Source organism: Sinocyclocheilus grahami, unplaced genomic scaffold, assembly GCF_001515645.1.
Source record: "Sinocyclocheilus grahami isolate Dianchi unplaced genomic scaffold, SAMN03320097.WGS_v1.1 scaffold970.1, whole genome shotgun sequence".
NCBI lineage: Eukaryota > Metazoa > Chordata > Actinopteri > Cypriniformes > Cyprinidae > Sinocyclocheilus > Sinocyclocheilus grahami.
The window spans coordinates 334,911-353,667 of record NW_015506149.1 but is presented as its reverse complement, the minus strand read 5'-3'; the positions used below and the strand labels follow the sequence as shown (position 1 = coordinate 353,667).

At 36.9% G+C, this 18,757-nt stretch overlaps 2 protein-coding genes and 1 long non-coding RNA gene across 4 annotated transcripts in view; 2 read left to right on the top strand and 1 right to left on the bottom strand.

The window, feature by feature from the left end:
• Positions 1-9,525, top strand: part of ppp6r2b (protein phosphatase 6, regulatory subunit 2b) — a 16,105-nt gene extending 6,580 nt beyond the window's left edge. The window contains exons 4-23 of one of the 2 annotated variants that reach the window (XM_016250071.1): positions 106-292; positions 390-527; positions 1,763-1,828; positions 2,011-2,123; positions 2,802-2,915; positions 2,991-3,117; positions 3,201-3,353; positions 4,371-4,562; positions 4,831-4,895; positions 5,007-5,122; positions 5,232-5,317; positions 5,414-5,511; positions 6,840-6,891; positions 7,087-7,214; positions 7,301-7,455; positions 7,539-7,701; positions 7,782-7,855; positions 8,534-8,735; positions 9,122-9,211; positions 9,285-9,525. In XM_016250071.1, coding sequence (XP_016105557.1) covers positions 106-292; positions 390-527; positions 1,763-1,828; positions 2,011-2,123; positions 2,802-2,915; positions 2,991-3,117; positions 3,201-3,353; positions 4,371-4,562; positions 4,831-4,895; positions 5,007-5,122; positions 5,232-5,317; positions 5,414-5,511; positions 6,840-6,891; positions 7,087-7,214; positions 7,301-7,455; positions 7,539-7,701; positions 7,782-7,855; positions 8,534-8,735; positions 9,122-9,211; positions 9,285-9,471 — 2,506 coding nt within the window. In that variant the 3' untranslated portion in view covers positions 9,472-9,525. Of the gene's footprint in view, positions 1-105; positions 293-389; positions 528-1,762; positions 1,829-2,010; positions 2,124-2,801; positions 2,916-2,990; positions 3,118-3,200; positions 3,354-4,370; positions 4,563-4,830; positions 4,896-5,006; positions 5,123-5,231; positions 5,512-6,839; positions 6,892-7,086; positions 7,215-7,300; positions 7,456-7,538; positions 7,702-7,781; positions 7,856-8,533; positions 8,736-9,121; positions 9,212-9,284 lie in introns of both variants that reach the window. The other variant, XM_016250070.1, reaches the window with a different exon arrangement.
• LOC107564904 (uncharacterized) lies at positions 4,388-17,059 on the bottom strand. Its single transcript, XR_001606303.1, has 3 exons — positions 16,980-17,059; positions 16,291-16,362; positions 4,388-4,455 (listed from the first exon to the last, which is right to left on the bottom strand). It is a non-coding gene; the product is annotated as an uncharacterized lncRNA (long non-coding RNA).
• LOC107564902 (MOB kinase activator 2) lies at positions 13,638-18,757 on the top strand. The gene is made up of 5 exons (XM_016250073.1): positions 13,638-14,146; positions 16,242-16,393; positions 16,992-17,088; positions 17,801-17,925; positions 18,008-18,757. Exons 1-5 carry the CDS (start codon positions 14,037-14,039, stop codon positions 18,238-18,240), a joined length of 717 nt encoding a protein of 238 aa, XP_016105559.1. The 5' UTR covers positions 13,638-14,036; the 3' UTR covers positions 18,241-18,757.

Genomic DNA, 18,757 nt, shown 5'->3' with positions numbered 1-18,757 from the left:
AGATGCATTCTTTCATGTGCTGCCATTAAATTTGCACTGTATTTGCGATTATATATCAATCATCCACTTGTCATATATTGTTCTTTCTCTTTGTCTCTCATGCAGGTATGCTAATGTAGCATGTGAGTTGCTGACATGCGATATGTCCCTCATCAATGATAAAGTTGGTGGAGACGAGTCTCTGATGAACACACTCTATAGTTTCCTAGAGCAGAAGTCAGCGCTGAATCCTCTACTGGCTTCCTTCTTCAGTAAGGCCTTCGGCAACCTCATCACCCGCAAGACAGAGCAGGTGCACAAACGCAGGTGTCTCTTTTTTTTTCTCATTTGAAAATCTGTTTTTCTGCAAATTTTCATTCAGCCTTTTGCTCTATTACATTATTTATCAGGTGATTGGTTTCCTAAAGAACAAGGAGGATTTCGTAGGGCAGGTGTTGAAACACTTGGACACGTCGGCCATGATGGATCTGGTGCTGCGTCTCATTAGCAGCGTGGAGCCGGTCTGTCTCAGACAGGAAGTGCTTACTGTGAGTGCACACGACCTCCTGATTCATTATGTAGTGGCCACTTTGGCTCTGTAAAAATGAACTCTCTTACACTTATTCTCTTATTCTGATGAAACAACATAAACTACCAAATTTTGATTGCAACATATAATCATCGTCTGTTTGATTACGTCATTAATTGAATGTTACTGTACATTTCTGCCATATGTACATCAATTTGACAGTCACCACTGATAAGCTACTACTAAATATATTGTCGAAACTTAATTTTCTGTAAAGCTGCTTTACAACGATTTGTATCATGAAAAGCGCTGTACAAATAAGCTTGAATTGAATTATTCTCTCACCGTTTATTTAATTTGTCTACTAACAATGTCCAACATTCATCTCAGAAAAACTCATTCAAATTCAGTCATTAACACTTTAAGCACATCTCAGAAGATATAATGAGTTTAACAGTATACTCTGGTGGAAATCTAAATAGACACTATTAAATAATCCTTTATATACTGTTTAAAAAATTTGATTTCTGTAAGATTTTTTTTAATGCTTTTGAAAGAAGCCTTTTATGCTTACAAAGGCTGCATTTATTTGATTGGAATATACAGTAAAAACTGTAATACTGCGAAATATTATTACAATTTAAAAGAATTGTTTTCTATTATAATGTAATTTATTCCTGTGATGCAAAGCTGAATTTTCAGCATCATTACACCAGTCTTCAGTGTCACATGATCCTTCACAAATCATTCTATAATATGCCGATTTACTGATCAGCAAGAAATATTTCTTATTATCAATGTTGTGCAAAACAGTTGTGCTGCTTCAGATTTTTGTGGAAACCATGATACGTTTTATTTTTTCATGATTCCTTCATGAATACAAAGTTAAAAAGAACAGCATTTCTTAAAAAAACTTAAGACATAATATTATATTATAATATACATAATATTTAAAGACTTGTTTAACTCGTCGTAGTTAATTAGTAGAATAACTCGTATTTTAAATATATTTATGCTGAATTTATATTTAAAGTGTGGGATGGGGGAAACAATAAAATCTGTACGCAGAAGTCATTAATTGAATGCATGGTGAAAAGTTTCCAAGAAAATTTTAAGGTAACCTTAATGAAAAAAGAAAGATTTTAAATCTTTGTATTGAGTAAAAATCAACCCCTGTGATGTAAAAGTGCTCAAAACGAAAGAAATGCCTGTGTCTGTGTTTTTGTTTTGATGTTTCATGTCCTCTGTTGTCAGTGGCTGAATGAAGAGAGGCTGATCCAGAGACTCGTTGAGCTGATACACCCTCACAGCGACAGTGAGGTCAGTCACAACAAAGTTTAATACCTAGAGTGAAGCATTGATGAATAGTAGTGATGCTAGGTTTTTGATCTTGGTACTGAAAAAGTCCTCATGCAACAAAAATGTTTAATTCCATCTTTCAAATATATATCAATAAATATGAATGAAGACCTATATTCATAAATGTGTTTGTGTGTTCACAGACGCAGTCGAACGCATCTCAGACGCTGTGTGACATCATCCGTCTGAGCAGAGATCAGGCCAGTCTGCTGCAGGAGACGTCAGAGACCGACCCTCTGCTCACAACACTAGAGCTGTGAGTGTGTGTGTGTGTGTGTGTGTGTTGTCTCTTTCACGAAAAACTGTGCTTGGTCACGTTTCATGTCAGCTAGACGGTGTCTTGAAACTTTAGCTAGGAATAGTTCAGAAACTTTTCACCCAAAAATGAAAATGATCTGAAACCGTGCTCAGGCCTTCCGAGATGTAGATGAGTTTGTTTCTTCATTGGAACAGATTTGGAGAAATGTAGCATTACATCACTTGCTCAGCAATGGATCCTCTGCAGTGAATGGGTGCCGTCAGAATGAGAGTCCAAACAGCTGATAAAAACATCACAGTAATCCACACGACTAGTCTTGTGAATCCTCAAAATTTACCAACATATTTTTTTAGACATGTTTTCGCTTGTTTTGTGCATATTTTTCTCCTGATTCAGACGAGACAAGGTTTTTACTGAAGAAAACCATATTATGGATAGAGGACTTGCATTTTTCCTGAAAGTGATGGTTTGAAGTTAAAAACATCTAAATGAAGCTTTTCACTTTCCAAAATGTTAACTGATGGACTGGAGTGGAGTGGATTACTTTTGTATTATTGTGATGGTTTTTATCAGCTGTTTAGACTCTCATTCTGACGGCACCCATTCACTGCAGAGGATCCACCGGTAAACAAGTGATGGAAATCTAAATCTCGCTGCTATGCGTGTGTGTTTCAGACAGCAGAATGTCGAGGCACTATTGAAGAACATGTTCGAAGGGGAAAAGAGTGAAGTGTGCATTGTCAATGGAACTCAAGTTTTACTCACACTGTTGGAAACTCGTAGACCAGGGTGAGTAACACAAACACAAGACATATTTCATCTCACATTCAGTGTTACTAATGCGTGTGTGTTTGTGCGTAACAGTGTTGAGCAGGTGATTGACCCGTGCTCTCAGGGATTGGAAAAGTCTTACACTGTAAACAACAGCATTTTAATGGGCATCCAACCACATCTAAAGCACTTCCACCACCTTCTGTTAAACCCACCCAAGGTTGGTCTGTTCCTGCAGTTTTATCACAAGTCTTAAAAACAAAACGATGTCATATTGAGGATGTTTCGACTCTCTGTGCTCAGAAATGTGTGATGTTGACCACGATGGGCGTTCTGGAGGAGCCGTTTGGCAACGCGCGACTGCATGCATCCAGACTGATGGCTGCTCTTCTGTACACCAGAGCTCCCAGAATCCACCTCGAGCTCTGCCAACTGAACATGATCAACCTGCTGCTGGTATTAGTTGTTCTTAGTCTAGTCAACAAATAAATAAAATGTTTTCTTTCTTAGGTCCTATCATTTTTTTTATTTAAAATGTTACATTTGAATCTTTCTGGGTATTAAGACTCTTCAGACAGTATTTCCAAGATAATGTTATTAGATTCATTTTTGTGTTGTAGGAAATTATTTTATTTATTTATTTATATATTTAAATCACACTACTGTTCAAAAGTTAGATTTGTTTATTTGGTAACACTTTACTTGAAGGGGTGTGCATAATCATGACATGACACACGTCATGAATATGAAGGAGGTTTTATGCATGTTTATGACAACTGTCATTAAGTGTCATTCGCTCAGTTATGCCATTTTTAATGCAAATATGACACTATTTGACCTAACCCTAACCTAACCCTACCCCTACCCTTACCCATAGCCCATAACAAAGACATCTCAAACAATGTCATCTTTGCATTAAAAATTACATAACTGAGCGAATGACACAAACATGCATAAAAAACCTTCATATTCATGACATGTGTCATGTCATGATTATGCACACCTCTTCAAGTAAAGTGTAACTGTTTATTTTTAAAGAAATAATACTTTTATTCAGCACGGTTGCTTTAAATTAATCAAAAGTGACAGTAAAGATATTTGTTACAAATGATTTATATTTCAAATAAATGTTGTTCTTTTGATCTCTATCAGAAAAGACAAAAAAAGTATCATGTTTTTTTCAAAAATTAAGCAGCACAACTGTTTTCAACATTGATAATAATGCTTCTTGAGCAGTAAATCAGCATATTAGAATGATTTCTGAAGATCATGTGACACTGAAGACTGGAGTAATGATGCTGAAAATTCAGCTTTGATCACAGGAATAAATTACATTTTAGAATGTTACAGAAAATTATTTCAACTTTTTTTTTATAAAAAAAAAAACAAAACTATTTTTGGTCAAACAAACACAGCCTTGGTGAGCATAAGAGACTTCTTTCTTAAATGCTCTTTCTCAATTTCTCTCTATAGGATTTGTTTTTCAAATTCTCCTGGAATAACTTCCTACACATCCAAGTAGAGCATTGTGTCTCTGCCATCCTTAACCAGACGACACCTATCGGGAAAACACACGACAGTTCAGATCAGATTCAGCTGGAAACACAAGACACACAAAACTCAGACAAATCTGACATGTTCACATGCTGTGACATGATGAAGCATGTAAGTATGACCCTCACTTATTAATAGTGTATTCTCTATTATTTGAGTATAGTCATATATAGTAATACATAATAATGTGTCAAAAAGAATTGTGTGTGTTATAAAATAAATAGCATATTTAAATTTTTTTCACATTTACAGTACATTTTTTGCTTGGAGTTTCACTTCTACACAAGTTATTCCATTTGTTCTGCCTATGGCATTAATTGTCAGAAATGAAAAGGCATCTTGTGAAATATGTGTACGTCAGTGTGATATGTGTGTGCAGCTGCTGAAGGACTGCAGGCTGGTTCAGAGGATTTTGGATGCTTGGGAGGAAAATGACAAAACACAGTAAGGACAAATTTAAATATACGAGAGCTGTGTCAATATGCTGGTTGAGTATTTGTATATTATATTACATGTATAGTAATAAAAGCATCTGTCCATGTGTGTGTGTTATAGGGAAGCTGGAGGCATGAGAAAAGGCTATATGGGTCATATGACCAGGATTGCAAACACAGTGGTGCAGAATGCAGAGAGAGAACAGGAACAGACCCAAATCGCACGGCTAATAAAAGGTAGCTGACTCACACACTGCGAATGTTTTTGGGTGGATTTGTGTGTGATTTACATATTATATTCTTATACACTTTATCTTCAAATATTTGGTATGTTTGTGTATGACAGAGCTACCAGAGGACTATAAAGAACGCTGGGAGCAGTTTGTGAATGAAACGCTAACAGAAACTAACAAGAAGAACACAGCAGACCTGGTGAGATTTCCCACAAAGACAATCGTAGGGAGTATTTTTACATCAAAAATTACAATCTGCAAATCACCTTTAATAAGCATCTTGCTCTTAACGCAGGTGTTCTCAGATTATCAGATCCAGCAAATGACGGCGAACTTTGTTGATCAGTTTGGACTGAATGACGATGAATTCGGAGACCATGACGGCAGCATCAGGTGATTTCCTGTACAAAGGTTTAGATTTAGAGATTGAAAAGGTAGCTGACTCACACACTGCGACTGTTTTTGGGTGGATTTGTGTGTGATTTACATATTATATTCTTATACACATTCTTTATCTTCAAATATTTGGTATGTTTGTGTATGACAGAGCTACCAGAGGACTATAAAGAACGCTGGGAGCAGTTTGTGAATGAAACGCTAACAGAAACTAACAAGAAGAACACAGCAGACCTGGTGAGATTTCCCACAAAGACAATCGTAGGGAGTATTTTTACATCAAAAATTACAATCTGCAAATCACCTTTAATAAGCATCTTGCTCTTAACGCAGGTGTTCTCAGATTATCAGATCCAGCAAATGACGGCGAACTTTGTTGATCAGTTTGGACTGAATGACGATGAATTCGGAGACCATGACGGCAGCATCAGGTGATTTCCTGTACAAAGGTTTAGATTTAGAGATTGAATTATTAAATTAATCCGTAGTTAAATAATTGTTAATTATTAAAATATGTAAAAAAAATATCAAATTCATTTAGATGTACAATATACCTGTTTATAAAAATATTTTTTCTTAAAGTGCTCCTGTTATGGGTAATGAAAGGTTCATATTTTGGTTTTGGGAGTCCCCAACAACAGGTTGACATGCATGCAAGGTCAAAAAACACTTTAGTTATCTTATAATAATCCCAAACGATTCGCTCAATGATTCATTTTTCCAAACCCCTCCTTTGCATGATGCTAATCTGCGGTGATTGGTTGATTTCATTTCCATATCATAATAAAAGCAGCGTTTGTGAGCGCAGTGCTGCTTTGTGTACAGCATTACCGGGGAAACCGCTATTTTACCGCTCCAAAAGCGGCCCCTAGTGGCAAAGAATGAATTTGCATTTTCATTCAGACCAATGCGAAAAGACCAAGAAGTGGGCGGGCAATATGCTAATGTTTCATGTTGACGTCAACATGAAACGGCTTGGGATTCGTTTTAAAAACAACTCGTTTCAATGATTCAGAGTCGACTCTTTCTTTTGAGAGACAATAACTTTATACACGGTGCACTTTCAGATTTAAAACTTTGCAGGATGTTTTCATTCACTTAGAGCTGTGTTACACACTGCATGAAAGGTCATTTTCAAAAATCCATAATAGGGCACTTTAAATTATTGTTTACCTACAGTAAATCTACCATAATTAGAAAAACAAAAGGTTAACATTTGGTGCTTCATACAAACATGCAGTTACACAATGTCCAGCAATTTAATAATTATGTTTATTGATACAGGTTTAAATTTGTTTACATCTCTGTGTCTGTTTTTCGTGCAGCGCCACGTTCGATCGAATCACAGAGATCAAATTTAACCTGGTTGATGAGGGGGTGAGTATTGTCTAATGCCAATTCTTTATTTGTACTGTATTCTTATTAAGTTTAAGTTTATTAAGTCCCCCCCCCCCCATTTTGGGTTATAATATCATCCTTTCCATGTTTTTGTGTTTGTTTTCTTCTTATTTGCACTCTTTTAGCTTCCTTTCTCACTCTTGCTAACCCTTCCTGTTTTTTCTCATCTCTCAGGCGAGCTCTGCCATCTTTGAGACTCGCACAAAAGAGCGAATCCGGCCATTTGATGATGCTGAGGAGGAGGAAGACATTTGGGAGGATAAAGAAATCAACTATGCAACACAAGTGAAAGCCAGAAGCAGGTTCATAAAGCACACACACACACACACACACACACATATTGACATACAAAACAGCCATTGCTCTGACTGCTGTTCGTCTTCGTTAGGTTTGGACTGGTGACAAACGCTCAGAAGAGCGAGGTGGATGGTGGCTCTCGCAGACGTCTGGAGTCACCTGACATGGAGTGGTTTCCAGAGACCAAACAAACTCAAGAAAATACCAAGAACCAGGAAATGGACAAGCAGTCCAGCGATCCACAAAGTACGTTCACAGCTCACACAATCTAGATCTAAACAGCTGATCCAATATAATAACTGACTGGAAAGATGATTCTCACCCATCAGGTCCTGGATGGATAGCGAGTTTTGAAGACGACTTCAGCTGTCGGGATTTCACGAGTATCGTGATGGATACGGGCTCCAGTGTGTGGGGGAGCTCTACCGCCCAGCTCAGTGAGACGGAGGAGAAAGGATGGGCGACTTTCACAGACTTCCAGCCCTTCTGCTGGTGAGGGAGGACTGTGTTTGACTTGATATTGCATATTCATGTCATGTAGACACTGTGCTAAATGTTCTCATGTTCTGCAGTTCAGATGCAGGACCCAGATGCAGTTCACCTGTGGACTCGGAAAATCCAAACAAACCAAGCCAAAATGAAGAAAGTAAGTTGCTTACTTGCTTATATATATATATATATATATATATATATATTGCATCATTCCTCTTTATACTAATGCACAAGAAATAAACATCCTGGCTTAACTATGTAATCTTACCAAACTTTTATAAGCATCTTTCATTTTTGCAAAAAATCATTTTTTTAAAATAATAAAATTATGCAATATTTTAATTTAATAAATTATTTTCTCTATCTAAATGTTATTAGCTATATGAATATTTATTTCTATGTAAGATGCTTTTAAAATTTGGTGTTGTTAATAATATATATATATATATATATAATATAAGATACTTTAGAATTTTGTTCTAAATGTACTTGAAATGGTACATTACTTAATTTATTAAATTTAAATATTACATATTTTTGTTAGTAGTAGTAATGCATTATTTATTATATGTAATAATTCATTATATGTGTATTTCATTTGAATTTTATCACTAATTATTAATTTAAATATTGTTGTTATAATAAATAAATTAATACATTTTCTCCCTCTAAATGCTGTTATCCATAAGAGTATTAATTTTCTATGCAAGATGCTTATAAAGATTTGGTGTTATTAATTATTATTTTTATTAGGTATTTATGGTACTTTTGTTATTTGTTCTAAATGCTCTTGAAATGGTATCTTAACATCAGCTCATGTGTCTTGTGTAAGTTAAAAGCTCGTCAGCGTGTGTGTGGAATGTGTGTGGGGCGAGGAAGGCTCCGCTGGTGGCGTCTGACAGCAGCTCCAGTGAGTCAGACAGTGAGGAAGAGGAGGACCGAACCAACATCACAGAGAGTGTCGCCACAGCCAATGCCAAGGACAACGTTAAACTCCGTGTAGATGCAAAAAATGAGAAGGCAGTCTTCATCAGGTAAAACACACTAATACACATTATTGCATTACATCTAACACCGTGTCTACACCAGACGCAAGCGGCGCGACAAAATACGATATAACTGATTATAATCAGTGATGCTGTCTACACTGGATGCGGCGAAAAACGACAAATCCTCGACAGAAAACTGCTGCCGCGTTCTATTTATGACGTATTGACACAAATTTCAATGATTTTCAACGGTTGCTTTGTCGCGTCCAGTGTAGACAAACTTTAGCTGTTGCGGCGCGACACGACAACTGTCACATCCGGTGTAGACACGGTGTAAGCATTATTAAATTGTTTGCAGACAAGATTGGATATTGACTCAAAACATCTCGGAAAGCTTTATATACACAGTGATGTTCCTTCAATTCTTTCAGTGACACTAATGCCAGAGCAACAGGTGGCATGGCAACAGATGTCATAGCAACAGGAAGCATCCCTGGTACTCAGTCACCCAAGGAGCAGAAGTGAGTGTTTTTCCACTGGAAACTACTGGACATGTAGTTAAAGTGTCTAAATATAGCCGTCTCATTCTGCAAGGGTGACTCCAGTAGTAACGGCCCAATGTAACAGCGTTTCACCCGCCGCTCGCCTCCATCCCCATGACAGCTGTTACTCCACCCATCAAATGTTAAAGGCCGTGGCTTCCTGTTTTCAAACACGTTTCCTTTCCCTCTGGCCGTTTTCGTCGGTCTGCCGTATAGTTATATGGGTGTTTTTGGTTTGAGCATAAGCGGTACTCTAGTTGATCTCGGTCTTCACTAATGAAGACATCTTCACTGTTGGGAACACTGACCTTTGAACCCTGTGAGAGCGGCCCCACTACAGTCTGTGTGTGTGTTTTTTGAGTGTTGTGGAACTAGAATATAATGCACATCCACAGGTGAATTCTCATGTATGCGTAAATATGCTTGGTACATCTACAGGTGTGATTTATGGTGTTATTTTTATGTTTCTAAACCAGTATTTTCCACTTAGAACAGACAAGAGATCAAGTCTGTGTGTATGATTGTGTGTGTGTTCTGTCTTGATCGATATCTCTGTTTGCTGTAGCCCTTGGGCCCGGTACTGATTTGATTTCAGTACTGATTTGTTTGCACTTATGTTTCCACAGCATTTATGTTTCCAGCTTCACTCGTCATCCACAAAACACACATATATGAGCAAAAATAACTGGGAGCAGGTCTCAATATTTCTGTTTTGTTGTAGGCTGTTTTTAGATGAAAGTGTTTTCCTCAGAATTGTGAGAAAAAATGTTGAGATAAAAATTGCAAGATATAAACTCAGAATTGCAAGATGTAAACTCGCAGTTCTGAGGGGGAAAAAAATCTGAATTGTGAGGGGAAAAGTCACAATTATTATTTTTTTTATTCTATGGAAGAAACAAGCTTCCATATAAAAGGGATAGTTCACCTAAAAGTAAACATTTACTCATCATGTTGTTCCAAACATGAATGACTTTCTTCTAAAGAACACAAAAGAAGATATTTAATAGAATGTTCGTGCTGCTCTTTTTCACAGAATGTAAGCGGATGGTAATTTATACTGTCAAGTTTCAAAAAAGACAAAACAGAACCATACAATTAGTCATTATGATTAAAAAATGGACTGAAATATTGTGGAACTGTTTGTGAAAATGTTCCCTCCATCATAGCATTTAAATTTTATTTAGACTTGCTACATCCTGATTGGTCAAAACACCAGAAAAAATGACCTTGTTTGCTTTAAACCTTGTGCATTGTGTTTTATAGCTGATTTGTTCATCTTCAGCAAATGACGATTTAAATTTCGTTGTTTTCCTCACGTTATCGGAAGACTTGGAATTTAACACACAAGTCGTATAGACCAACGTCTCCTTTTATGTTCCATGAAGGAAAAAGGCATGTTGAGGGTGAGTAAATGATGAACTATCCCTTGCAACATGTTTATGTAAGTCCGTTTGATTCTTCTTGTGTCTGTGGTTGGTATCCGAATGAACTCAGGTGAATGTCGTGTGTCTGAGCGAGTCCAAGAACCGTGGGTGCGTGTGCCTTGAAATATCAGAGAATGACACATCAGTGTTTAACACGTGCACATGTATCTTTAATCGCATCTTCCTATATCACTGTCAGGTCTTAGTAATAATTGTCGATGTGTATTCTTTACGATATGTACACTTAATATTATATTTTGTATGACTAATTACTAGCGAAACACTAGAACACTGCAGTGTCCATTTGAATATAGAGAGATAGCAATAAGAGTATGAATCATTTCTTGGGTTTGTTTTCTTTTTTTTTTATTAGTAATGTAGCTTTGAAATGTGCACACAGGCACACAAACTGTTTGGGAGAGCGAGTGTGTGTGAATGTTGAAGAGGCTCGGTGTGTTTTCAGTTTGTTTTTGCACTTTTAAAAACTTGATTTTGATACCAAATGCAATGGGATGTTAGTGGCAGAACGATAACGAGAGCCCTTGGTCGGTGTTTGGTCCATGTGCATTTTTGAGTTTACAAGTCGTTTGTGGTGTAGTTATAATTGCAGACGTTTGCACGTGCGAGTGTGTTTGTATTATGAGACTAAAGAGCGAGACAGGAGAGAAATGTCGACTGATCGGTACCAGGCTCTGTGCTTGAATGTAATTCATATATATTTTTATTTTCTTAATCATTTTTTGCCAAATATTTTCTTTAATATTCCGTCTTTCTCCCGTTATGGATAACAGGGTTCTATTCTCTCCTCACGGAGACTGAATTCTTTCTAATTTCGCATCGTTACTTCATTCATATTTGTGGTTAAATTTAATTCAGCGCTTCAATACTGCCACTTAGTTGTGGCCTTTACTAGAAATAAAAGGGAAGACACTAATCCCCCTTTATCTCGTCTTCCGCGTACATTCAGGTCTGTATTAACCACTTTTTCTGTGTAATCTAGTCCAGGCATTTCCCCCCGATGTCTAGTTGACCTGTCGGATACCGTAAACGGGTTTAGCGAGTTTTGCTGCTGTTAATGATTTGTCATTTGCTCAGATGCATTAGCAGAACATGAACGAGAAGGGAACTGCGTTTTTAATCAAAACTGTGATGTAAGAATTGTGCTAATATAATGCCACAATTTGTGATTCTAATTCTCACATTCGTTTAGTTAGTTTCATATCCCCTTCTTCCACCACACCACCATAAAGATTTTATAGCTGAATAGATGCATCACAACTTGTATTGTGAAATCCAGGTTTCTGTTGTTGGGTTATTTTCTCTTCAGCTCTTGTATGTCTTCATGTACCCAAAAACACAAACGCATACTGTACGTTATGAACTGGTACAATATTTTGTGTTATGTTCTGCCTTGAGCATCTGTCCATAGTGTGAAAGTGGAACACAGGTCTGTTGTCATTTAGTCCAATGCCTTCTTAATGTATACTGATGCTGTTGGTTTCTTTTTATTTCCTTTTTTTGGTAAAATGCAATACTGTATCTGTTGTCAGAGTTAGGCTTTAAAATCAGATATCAAACAAATAAATATTTCAAATGGGTTTGTGTGTCAAATGTGTTAAGCCAAAACTCCTTTTTTCTTTCCAAATGAATAAACTAAAGTTATGTATATGCACAATAATTAACTAGTTAATACTAAAACATTGGTTTAAGGTCATTTTACAATGTATAGTTCATCTGGCTAGAATGGGGGTTGCCAATGATGAATGCGGTCTACATTAAGCAATGAAATTTTACTCTTTTTTTTTTTTTTTTTTAAGTGTCAAAATGACAAAATTGGGTGAACAAAGGTAAGGTAACACGTTACAAAAAGGTCAGATTAAATTGTTAGTTACTGCATTATCATTAACAATGAGCAATGCATTTGTTACAGTGTTTAACATTTGTTAATGGTCAATGGTCATTAACTGTTTATTGTTAACGTTAACACGCTTCCATTAAATAATGTTAGCAGGTACAACTTGATTAATGTATTAGTAAATGACAAACTTCATTAACTACTTTTAACTAATACTTCATTAAATATTTTTCATTGTTAGTTCATTGACTAATGCAGTTAATCTAGTTGTGACCTTATTGTAAATTGTTAACCAAAGGTACAGCCTACGTATAAACTGTGGGGGGGAAATTAATATAAATGTGCTAAAATAAAATAAAAAACTTCATGTGCTTCACGTTCAATACAAGTGAAAAATTGAATTGTAATGTTCCTGTACTTTGGCAAATCAAGTCAAGTTTATTTATTACACAAATTTCTTACACATGAATCATTCAAAGATCGAGACAAAAAAACGTTTAAAAATCATTTCAAGATAATAAAATAAATGTTATAGAAAATTATGAATGTGATCTCAGATCTCAACCATTATATAGCCTTAGGTTTATTAATGACAAACTATATTAACATGTTAAATAAAGTAGGTCCATTATGCATTGCAAAACAATAAGTATTATTCTCTAAATTGTTGCAAATTGTTTAGCCATTCGGTGCCTGATTAACTGCTAAATTAATTTACGTCGGTAACTGTATAATATGGTCTCATTTGTTAATGCATTAGCTAACATTAACAATGAGCAATATATTTTTAATGCAAGTTAATAGTTCATGGTTCAGAGTGGATTCACTAACACAACTTTTGATTAAAAAAAAAAAAAAGAGCACGCAAATTTAGAAACTAACCTATATTAATAAATTATGTAAAAGTATTGTTTATTGTTAGTACATGTTAACTAATTTTAATCAAATGAGAACTTCTTATAAAGTGTTAACTTTATACAATTCATAGATTTTTAAATGCATTTTAAAATGTCCAAATGCAAGTTTGGGTACACCATACCTGATGATTTGCCTTATGTCATCATGAACATGAAACCAAAGGAATGAACAAAACTTCACAGAAAATGCCATGACTGGAAATGACACCAATCCTGTGTGAAGTGCACTGAAAGTGAAAGTTCCCCTGGAGGCACAAGAGGGCGGTGCCCTCAGGTGAAAGCAGGCGGGGCAGCTTGGGGAAGTGGGCGTGGCTTTGAGTGTGTAAGAGAGTAAATATTTTTCACTACTGGTGGAACCTGTCCGGCTGCTTTACCGGAGACAAGGAGACTCAGCCTGAAGTGTAGGACGCACAAAGAACAGCGGAGAGAACACAAACATTTACCAGCAAGAAACCAGAAAGAATGCTGGACGGAGCAACAGTCTGGACGTAGACCAGGATTGGACATCATGTAGATGAAAACGACATGCAGTGTGTTTGTGTGTTTGTTTTGTTCATAGGTGTGTTTTTAAAGTCTGAATGAGGCGTGTGTGTTTCTGAGGGCCTTTAATGGGTAGAAGCATCCTGGATATGGGGGGATGTCAGAGTTACAGCAGCTCTGATGAAGAGGATGTCCGCGCTCTGAAGGCAAACTACACCAATGTCAGCCTGTTCAAAGTGTGAGTATATACTGCACCTACGCACACTAGATAGGCAGTAAAATAAGGAATGCATACATCAGACAAATGTCTGCTGAAGAGATAAGCACCATGCATATCTTCAGAGAGAGAGAGAGAATGTGTGTGAGCATATAAGTAGTTTCAGTTGGGCTTCTTGTTGGAAAAAGCTTGAAAGTCAAAGGAAACTTCCACAAGTCCATGTGTGTTTGTGTGTGAAAACATGGACTCTCTGCACAAGGGTTTATGGGTAAACACACCTCCCGCGGCCTGTGTATTTACATTCCGCACACCCGTGGCATGAGTGCAACTGGTTACTTTGAAGAAAAAATGCATTGCTTGATTAGAAAATGTTGTCTAAAACCAACACTTTATCCTTCACATAAGCATTAAACATGAAATAGGCATATGTATTTTCATATGTAATAGTACAGTTACATGGTACTCACATACCATGATATTACATACACAAAAAAGCATGGTATGTGCATTATAAATACCCATTGTACTTGTAGGTACTTTTGTAGGTCAGTCACTTCTAAATTAGAAATACATGGCTCTTTTACGTGTTAATATTTTAAGCTGCTGTATCTAACGTGACCTTTATCTAATAGAATCTAACCTCACATCAAGGAAATACTAACTATAATACTAACTAACAAATTGTTTTTTTGAGTTTCCTATTAAACAAACATGAAGTTACACAAGTTATTTATAATTTATGACTACAGCCATAATATATATATATATTATACATTACAAGTGACCATATTTACTTAATACTGGCATCTATATTTATTTTTAAAAAATACTAAAAATACATTACATCTCCTCAAGTGTCCATTAAAGGCATGGTAAACATAGTATTTCAGCACAGTGATGAGATGTGCTGCAGGTGATGCTTGAGGGATCTTGCTAAAAAATAACTCTCATCAGAGCGGCTGATTTAGATGAAACAATGCGATAATGCAACAGGGTGTGATGAGAATCTCATCAGTTTTAAAAAGGTCATTCTTACATCAGTAGGTAATGAGCAAAAAGCTGAACCACTATGTGTGCAATAGACAAAAATGCAATAACATTTGTACATTGCATAAGTATCCAGGGGCCTCATTTATAAAACGTGCGTACGCACAGATTTGATCGTAGAGTGTGCGTACGCAAAAAACGCACTTTGAGAAACGATCGTAAAATCTAATTTAGGATTCTTTCTACACAGTATTTTAGAAATGAGGCCCCAGGTGTTTTTGGACAACCATACGGCAGATATTCCACCTCACAGCCTGTTTTAATCAGTCAGGTCAAGGCCACCGTCTCAAACCTCCCACCACACACAAACACACTCTATCAGTTATTTCTAGGCTAAATTCAGAGGTCTGTTTTCTCTGCATTCACACACTCAGTGCGCTCCGCCAGGCCAGCGTGTGTGTGGTTTTTCTCATTTGCATGAATGAAAATTAGCGCTGTCTACAGTAGAAAGCAGCACTCTTTCCAATAAGAATGTGCTGATTGCTCACTAAAGCCGTCAGAAAACACAACCTCCTTCAGCACATACAGTAATCGACCAGCCCCATGTGCACACATGCCAAACTAAACCAAACTAAATCCCTGTGTGTCCTTGTGTAACGTCACACTGTGTGTTCGCAAACTGTTTGCTATTTGCTCAACAGCATAACTATTTGAACACTAATTAACTAGCAGACAAGCTCACTGCAAAAGAATTTCACATTTCCCATCGCAAAGCCAGTCAGGCACATACTGCAGCTAAATATCAGCACATTTCAAATGAGATTTATTTATGCATTTCCCCCCTTCTCCAGCTTGCTGCTTAATCTAATTGTCAAATAAACCTGGCATTGTATATTACAAATATTGTTGGCTCCTTAATGAACTGCTTTTTTTCCTTTTTGTAATTCACTTTGGATAAAAGCATTCATAAATGTTTAAAATGACTCTATTTGACCCTCCATTCCTGGTCATATTGTGCACAAGTGATTAGTGCAAATGTATGTATATAAAAAGAGCTTTTATCAAAATGTAATACATTTCTCTGCTGTGGATTCTCATCGAGTATTCTGTTGACGGTGTGTGTTGACAGAAAGAGTAACAGTCTACATATAGTCCCGTCTGCTGCAGTCAAACCTTACCTGAAAGACCACTTACTGTCCAGACACATCACTGATCTCGACCTCCTGACCCTCTCTGCCCTGCCGCACGGCCTCGACCAGCAGGAGTGGATAGCAACAAACAGTGAGTATTCAAACACACAAACAAAATAGAAAAAATTAATGCCAGAAACAACCATATTAAAATTAATTAAAACAAATTTTTGGGGGGAAAAAGTGTTTGTGTGTGTGTGTGTATATATATATATATATATATATATATATATAGTAAATTAAATACACACACGAGTCAGAGTGCACATAATGCCAGTTAAACACCCAGTGATTAAAAAATGATGACACATTTAAAAGTGTCATCTGAGTGAGCAATTCAGGGATGAACACTAGAGACGGAAACATATCAAAATATTTCTCAACATATGTATAATGTTCAGAAACACGTAAAGGAATGATGGGAATGTGTTGGGCTTGGCTCACATATCTAGACATTTAAATAAAGGCTGGTCTGTAGCTTAACTTATTCTGACCTGAAAGCACCCACTTACAATAAAAAAAAAAAAACATAACATAACATAAAAATAGTATGTACTACAAAGAAAAAACAGTTTGAGACAAAAGCCATTTTTGTTTGCACGATGCATCAGATAGTTTGGCAGAGGTCTGTGGGTTTGTTAGGCTCTGTGTGTGTAATGTGTGTTAACTCATCTTACCATCTCTTCCAGCGGTGTCGTTTTTCCAGCACACAACCCTCTTCTTCAGCGCTCTGTCTGATAGTTGCTCCATGACCACGTGTCCGGCAGCCAAGAGCTCAGGAAACATGTGAGCAGAACAAACACACTTCATTACAGCTAGATAAAAGAGACTAAATTCACAGCTTGAATACAGGCAAAAAAATGTGGCATATGTACACCTTACCAAATATTGCCAACAGTTTATTATAGTTAACAATACAATATCACAACATTTTACAGTAGTAGCTCTGTAGTCAATATGGTGTTTAGATGAAAACTACACTGTAAGACAAAGACAGGATTAAATAAACTACAATAAAAAAAAAATTATGAAACACTGAAGGTAATATATATATATATATAGCTAGATAGTAGTTAGTATTAGTTGTGGTTGTTATTGCTGGTTTATTTTAATATGATTTGCATGGATGCAGATATGAATGCAGATATCAACACCCAATGATGACAATCAGCACGTGATTTTAAATAAAATAAATTTTTTAAAATCCCAAAACCATCATTACATAGCAAGTAGCTTTGCTGTCACATAACAAACAACAGCAGTAACGGCAAAAACACCAAGATGCAACTGTATAATTAATTCATGCTGCAGCAATATTACGGTAAATATACAAGAGATTATTCTGATAACACAGATCATTATAGTGATTCTACATGTTAATCGCAGAATATAGTCATTTAATAATCATCAGCTGCAGAAATAGTATCTAAATAATCTAAGTAATCTAAATATTGCATGGTTACAATTGCAATTTTGTGTCATTTGTTTGCCTTTTCAGTTTGTATGAATGGACAGATGATCAGGGGAAGAAACTGAAGTGTTCAGCTCCGATCTACATCGACTACGCCTTGTCCTACATTCAGGAGATTCTCACAGATGAGCGTGTGTTTCCCACCAAGGCCGGTATGAGGTTCTCACAATCAGAATTTGCCTTAGTCTAATGAGCTGAAAATGATCAGAAGTGACTGTGTATGTGTGTGTTTAGGTTCAGCGTTCCCTTCTGGATTCATGTTCCTGATACAGAAGATCTTTGTGATGCTCTTCCGCACGCTGGCTCACCTGTTCAGCGTTCACTACCAGGACGCCATCGCCGTGGAGTTACACCCGCAGCTCAACACGCTCTTCACACACTTCATCACCTTCAGCCACACGTTCAGACTGCTGGAGCCTTCAGAGACGGCGCCGATCGACGAGCTCATCGCCGTGCTCACACACTGACACGCAAACACAAGGAATATACATGTGAGGTCTTCACAAAAAGGCACAGCATGAGCCTGTGAATCATACAATTCACAAATGGGACACTCTGTAGCTTTGGCACCTAATGGACACGTGCAAGTGAAGACCACAAGACTGTAAGTCCACATCAAGTGCACTATTTAGGACTGTTACATGAAGAATCCCTTTGATGTTTTGACCCAGTAGAATTAGAATGTGTCAATCAACTTCAGACTGAGCTCTGATTGGACAGCGCAGACGGCCCCGCCTACAAGCGGTTTTTCAGTGCCAACCGTGAATGTGGGCAATTTTCTTTTGGCCAGTGGCCACACGGCCTTTCAGCAAGATGCAATTCTTAGGAATCTGGGAGCTTTCAACTGTACTTTGCGATTTATGGCAGCATTCCCTCTTGGTGTGTTTGTCTGCCACACTGAATGAAAAAACACTGTTTGGGAGGGGACAAAATGCTTTTCCAAAAAGATACACTGTCATTCAAAAGTTTGTGGTCACTATTTTT

Bases quoted from the DNA above. Each gene is read 5' to 3' on its own strand.
- LOC107564902 (XM_016250073.1), top strand. From the start codon at position 14,037: ATGGGTAGAAGCATCCTGGATATGGGGGGATGTCAGAGTTACAGCAGC. The intron at 14,147-16,241 runs GTGAGTATATAC...GTGTGTTGACAG, and splicing joins AATGTCAGCCTGTTCAAAGT to AAAGAGTAACAGTCTACATA. The intron at 16,394-16,991 runs GTGAGTATTCAA...CATCTCTTCCAG, and splicing joins GGAGTGGATAGCAACAAACA to CGGTGTCGTTTTTCCAGCAC.